Raw genomic sequence first — 6,915 nt, 5'->3', positions numbered from 1 at the left:
CAGGTATCGACAGATTGTAGATCCATGAATATGTATATGTATATAACATACTAGTAATATCTAGTTAACTTTTAATTTACTGATAACAAAATCAATATTTATACCAATAAAAACAATATGCAATGATCGTATTACAGTGTTGAATAGATAACCTTTTAGAATAAGTTTATTTAAAGAAGCGACAAGTTTACATGGATCATTTCTAAATTTCCGGGCACGGTTATTAACATTTCCGTAAAAATGAGAATGTGCTATCCCGTATGAAAATTGATTATTTTTGCCAATTTTTGTTTTTAAACTGCGATACAAAAAATGTTTATACAACGTATCATTCATATTGCTTATACATTAAGGACTACTAAGTATTTTGTTTGTGTTTTTATATGTAGAAATGGTTTGCATGAAAGCTGTTTTATGTTACAGGTATCGACGTAACACTTACAATGTTCCGAATAATGGTGGTTATATCCTGCGTTTTGATCTTCCCTCTTGTCATGGCTTATGATATGGTATGTATCCTTTTGTAACCTTTTGTTATTTATAACTTAATAACGTTTTGAGTTTGCTAGTTTAATAAAATGTGTTTTATATAGTCTTTGAAAGTAAAGTTGTGCTAGCCAAGTGAAAACGATTTATAACTGTTTATTCTCGAACATGTCATTCTACTTTTATGCCCCTCTTCCACACTTAAACACCTCTAACCAAATCTCTTTTCTTATTTGAGCATTCAGATACATGTATTTCATATTTTAGGTTCTACAATTTCTTTGATGAGTTAATGTCCATTTTATCCATTAGAATTTTTGTTTCATCAGTCACTTTGTTAAATATATTTTTTATTTTTTTTTGTTTTGATTGAGATTTTGACTGTTGTACCCAATATTACATACCTTATCTGTTTCGTTCACGTAGTTGTAAATGTAATGGAACTTGATGCGACTGTCGTACAGGTGCGGGGTTTAGCGCTATAAAACCAAGTTCAATCCATTATAGTCTACATTTAATAATGCCTGTATCAACTCAGAAATATGAGGGTTGCTGTTTATTCGTTTGATGTGTTTTATCATTTGATTTTGCCATTTGATAAGGGACTGTCCGTTTCGATTTTCCTCGGAGGTGGGGATATTTCCGATTTTACTTTTTCAGCGAATTGAAATAATAAAGTTACATAGTCAATTTAGTATGTCAATGGATACAATAACGCCAAAAGTCATGTATTCATATTATGTCAGGGCAACATTTTAGTTTAGAAAAGCTTTGTTTACAATTGTTGAATGTTTTGTTTTTTTCAGAAATTTGGTTATCAAATAAGCGAAGGCAATGCACGATTTATTGAAGACATAGAAACGAATCTTGGGACAAATATAGTAAAAATCCATACTCCGGCACACAATAATGTTATGGAATCCTACCTGATGCAAGACTTTCAGAGGGTATGTTGCATTAAATTATTTTTGTCTTCCTTAATCAGTCCTCTCAGCCCTTTGCCCACCTTTGACACATTTTTTTCAGAGTGAACTCACTTAGTCTATAATATTGATCGGAATCTGTAGAAAAGATTCTGTTCTCGCGTAACATTTTTGTTTCGCAATTTGTCTCTAAGATACTTCTTGTATTGTATCATATAGTTTATGCGCTTTTTATTGTTTACCTGTTCTAAGCTGAACCAATTTTTTTGTGAGAGTTATCTTCACAAACACTGTTTTCCTTGTGACTACAACTACTCCGTAACCGCAAAGAAATCGACAAATTAATTTTGTAAAATTACTCGTTATATCCTTCTTATGATTTTTTCCTTTTTTAACCGAATCGATATGAAAACTCAATATGAGAGGTATTGCCCCTTACGCATTTGATATAAGTGATATGCATTTCTATCTTGTAAACCATAAGTGATAGAGGCCTAAGATCTTTTGATTTGAGGTCGTTGATCCAAAAATAAGAAAATTGGGTCAAAGTCAGAGGTCAAGGTCATATTTCAAAATTTGATTTTGGCTTATTTTCAATTCTTTTCAAAAACCGTATAAGATACCGACAACATATTTTTGATAAAATGTAAATTGCGAAATGTCGTTACATATGAACTTTGTTTGAAAGGGTACACTTACATTTAATTGGAGTTTTCTCCCCTGTCATATTAAAAATAAGACATATAGTACTAGTGATATAACTCATTAACCATATATAATTATAGTCTTTTGATTTGGAACCCTTGGTTAGGTCATAGGTAAAATTTGCGTTCTAGCTATTGACCTTTGTTTTTATCTCATATATATACATGATGAAGCCATGGGACTTTTTCGATTACATTGCAAGCCACTTGACCATGGAAAGCCAACAGGAAGTGACCTGGTGTAGGCGGAAGTTGCTAATTTGTATACATATTTATTGCAAATTATATTCAAATATAAAAAAAAACGGAAATGATATATTTCAAACCGGAAGTCCAGTTTATCTCCCTAATTTAGATAAAAATGTATAGAAACCAACTTCGTACTTTTTGGGCCTTTTTAACTTTTTTGGATTCTAGCATCACTGATCATGAGTCTTTTGTAGACGAAACGCGCGTCTGGCGTATAAACAAATTTTAGTCCTGGTATCTATGATGAGTTTATTTTAGCAATAAGTGCACAATAAGCTGTCAATTGACACTGGATATGATATTTCAAACGGCTTTTTCATAGTTCTATATTAAAATTGATCTTTATAGGTGGAAAGACCTTAAGGATGAAATTTCGGCGGGAAAATGTTCTGTCTTGATTTTTCATAGCTTTATCATTGACCAGTTAAAGTTCTCAAATACTATTAAAAATTTTTTATAAGACTTCCACAAATGACTTATAATTATACATGTAAAAGATTTATAAAAAAAAAATGGGGGTTCATGGGGAAAACTTTTTAATGCATTCAAATGGATAAGACCAGAAGATTCCGAAAATCTGACAAAAATTCCAAAACATGAAAAGCAGACATCCTTAAATAGTTCTCTGGACAATTGGTTTTTCCTTTTTTTCCGCCTAATTGCGTTCTTGTGATAAATATTTGTTTCGCAATATATCGCATAGATGTTTCTCATATGGTATCGTATAGTTCATACGCTTTTAAATTTCACCCTTCTAAAACGAACAATTTTCTTTGTTAGAGTTATATCACCGAACACTGTTTTCCTAATGAGTAAATCTCCTCCGTAACCTCAAAAGAAAGCGACAAATTTATTTCATAGAATTGCGCGTTATATCCTTTGCATGATTTGTCCTATTTTAACCGAAGCGATATGAACACTACATATGAGAGTTATTTCTCCTTGAACAATTGATATTAGTAATATGCGTTTTAACTGGTAAACCATAAGTGATAGAGACCTAGGGTCTTTCAATTTGAAGTCCTTGGTCCAAAAAATGAACATAAGGTCAAGGTCAAAGTTTAAGGTCATATTAAAAATTTTGATTTTGGCATATTTTCATTTAGCTTCTTAAACCATATAAAACATTGACATATTATTTTTACTTAATTGTTAGTTGTGACATGTCGTAACTCAAAAATTTTGGTTGAAAGGGTGCATAAACAATAAATTGGAGTTTTCGCCAATCTTATATTTAGAATTATGCGTAAAGTGATATATATCATTAACCATACATATTAAAGACATCACGTGTTTTGATTTGAGATCCTTGGTTTGTGACCTTGATATTGAGGTCAAGGTCATAGATTATTAGGATGTTCTAGATTTTAACCTTTGCTTTTAATTCATATTTATACATCATAAAGCCATAGGAACTTATTTTTGATATTTAAATATCATAAATAGATCTTTACTGGTGGAAAGACCTTCAATTGTTAACTTTATTTTTTGTATTATTTTTTCACAGAGTTTGCAAATCACCTGCCTTCCATCACTGAATCACTGTAGACTCAGGGAGATTGATAGCGAAATTGGTGTTGATGCTGGTAAAATTTCAGAGGCGTTTGTTTACAGCTGGGTATGCAACACACACTTCATTTCATCTTTTATTATCAAGCATCATACACTCTCGAAAAAAGAATGAATTATTCCTCAATAAAGAGGCAATTGACTTTTAGGCTTAAGTTTACTATCATACATGATGTGAACAATTGTTGGTTTCATAATTAGATGAACAGTATGGGACAGCTGCTGGAACATAATAAGTTCAATTAATTCATGTCTGTTATAATCATTTGTGTGTACCTTTGTAATACAAGATTTTTCACAAGCGTCGCCCGGCGTGGATAATAGGAAGATTTTTTTTTTTTTTTTTTAATTATCCTTTTTACTTAATCAATATTAAATAAAAAGGGACCAGTCTTTTTATTAAGTGCTAGAGGAATACCCTACAATTTACACACATATTTGTACGGATGAAATAAAAATCCATAGGAAGGGAAGAAAACTCGAAAGTTATGTATGAATGGTTATTCCTTATGACATTCTGGTTTACTCTATTTCTAAAGTAGTCCCTGCTTTATTTTTCACATAAACAGCGCAGGGTGCTAGTTTTGTTTAAAGTAATGCATGAAAAATATAAACATTTCAGAACAAGGGAATTAACAGCATATCAAAGTCAACGTCTAGAGTGGTAACAGAATTGTATTATGTTGATGGCGATGAAGTCACTGACACAGTTTCGCTTGGAGAAGATTTGAGACAGTTTTATCAAGGTTTCGGATACAAGCTGTATCTTGAAAAGAAGATACCACAAGACGCTAAAATACTTAACATAACACGTCCTACAGGTATATTTTTAATCGGAAATAGTAGACTCGCAAACTTGTTTAGTTATTTTGTATAGGGGTGATGGTTGTGTTTTTATTTAACTCTAAAATGTTTACCAAAAGAAGCATTAAAGGCTGAATGAAGAAATGAATAACAAGATTCTTATTAGTGTATCCCTTTGTACCTTTATTCAGTTCATTTCATTATTCATAAATCCGGCACATATCTCCTAATTGTTATTTGAAAATTTCTGTCTTTTGCATAAACAATATTTGTACCGATAAGGAATGGGCTTTCAATAACATACTTTGTTCCAAAAGCAATCATAACATTTGTCTTTTTTTAATTCGGAATAAAGGGATAGTTTTCAATAGCTCTATCAGATACATAAAACTATTTGTACCAGAATAATAACTCTCAGGTATCCGTGAGAATGCTTACAGGGTTGGTTTTTTTTTAAATCCATAGTACCAAGGACATAACTTTTAAAAGTCGATCGGTCACCGTTATAGAACTTGTTCGAAGTATTGGTGATATTGAACATTATTTACCTATAGTGTATATTTTTTAAATCTGAAAAGAATTGTTCTCAAGAGAGCGCTGACTTCATGAGACGGACACTTGGATGCCTGGTATTACAATATCTCCCGCAACGCTATTCCCGGGGGACAAACCTTATACGCGTGAAAACTTACCAGCACCAATGAATGGTGGTTTGTATCTCTAGTCACTTATTCTGGCAGGATACATTAATAATAACACAATTGCTATCGATGTTTTATTTTGGTGGATTTTTACAAGAAAGGTGGTTAATTGCATTTTTAACGACATTCATGACAAATATAAGTCTACTTTCAGGAAAACGTGTAAAAAGAATGACCACTCTGAACTTTGATTGTGGTGACGATGGAATTCAAATACTGTATGGGCTTGATGAAGGAACAAACTGCAATTATCTTAAGATATGCAAGGAGTAAGTTACTTTCACTTGAGATTTTCACTTTTTTAATTGAAAACTGAGTTAGAATTTCTGGTAAATGTCTACTTTATCTTAAATCTTAATGTGCCGAACTATCGAGGCGGATAACACAACCTTTGGTACAATTGAAACTGCAAGCTTTTAACATTAAACCCCGTAAGCATCAAGTGAGTAGAGAGAACAAATTTAAATTGTTAACCTTACTTTTTAAATATTTTGTGCGATTCTAATTTTCTATTTGAAAATTTAAACTGTAAATGGAAATGGGTACTGTGTCATAGAGACAATAACTTGACCAAAAACAGCGCATGCCCCACCAATTGGTCTTCAACACAGCGAGAAAATCGCACACCCGACCTTTTTAATAGGGAGAAATAATTAGTGCTTACATTTCTCAATTTTCTGGCTATATTAAGAATTGAATGATATGTCACAAACTGAATTGTCTTTTATTTATTTTATAGAGCTGTAGTTAGAAACGGTCAGGCAATATTGACGGATTGTGGTGATATTCACATCACTTCGCCTATGGTTTACAAGTGTCTATGTTGTGCCGGGGTCACAGAGATAAATTTGGGTGCAGACAACTGTCGATGTAATGAAATGAAACAAGATAGAGTACTGGGACATGCAACCCTTACGGAATAGTTAACATGATATTGTCATCTTAACAGAAATTTTATTTAGACATAATAAACTGTGACATCAATCGTAGCTGTTTATCTTATGGTTTTTACTTGTATGATTGTTATAGTCAATAATAGTCAACGATCTGCCCCACGAGGGCGCTTAATCGTTACGAGTAACGATACATGCACAAAATAGACAGATATCCTTCCTCAGTAAATTCTGATGTTAAATGAATCATCTTTTAGTCTTCTCAGATTAACCTATAACAATCTGGAAATTTATACAATAAAAAAGTCAAACCGAACATCAGTTAAAACGCTTGCACCATTCTAAAAAAATGTTAGACATGACATTTAGGTTATATGGCTCACTACAACAGAGAGTTCAAATATATGCTTTGAATAAAAATGATAATGTATTCTAAAGCTTTGACGGTATTAACGACAGTTATGATTGTACAAGAATGATTACGTCAATAAAAATACCAAATAAACAGTACTGAACGATCTAAATTTATACATATTTCAAATTGACAGAGTAGAGTAGTTGTAACAGTGTCTGCGTATATAAACAT

The 6,915-nt window shown here is 32.0% G+C and overlaps 1 protein-coding gene across 1 annotated transcript; it reads left to right on the top strand.

Annotated features, from left to right (window-relative positions):
- The first annotated feature begins 423 nt into the window (after window positions 1-423).
- LOC134707907 (uncharacterized) lies at window positions 424-6,425 on the top strand. Its single transcript, XM_063568068.1, has 6 exons — window positions 424-509; window positions 1,293-1,433; window positions 3,870-3,980; window positions 4,554-4,752; window positions 5,591-5,705; window positions 6,176-6,425. Exons 1-6 carry the CDS (start codon window positions 444-446, stop codon window positions 6,357-6,359), a joined length of 816 nt encoding a protein of 271 aa, XP_063424138.1. The 5' UTR covers window positions 424-443; the 3' UTR covers window positions 6,360-6,425.
- The last annotated feature ends 490 nt before the right edge of the window (window positions 6,426-6,915 follow it).

This window comes from Mytilus trossulus, chromosome 2, assembly GCF_036588685.1.
Source record: "Mytilus trossulus isolate FHL-02 chromosome 2, PNRI_Mtr1.1.1.hap1, whole genome shotgun sequence".
Lineage (NCBI taxonomy): Eukaryota > Metazoa > Mollusca > Bivalvia > Mytilida > Mytilidae > Mytilus > Mytilus trossulus.
This window is presented reverse-complemented; position numbering and strand designations above follow the sequence as displayed.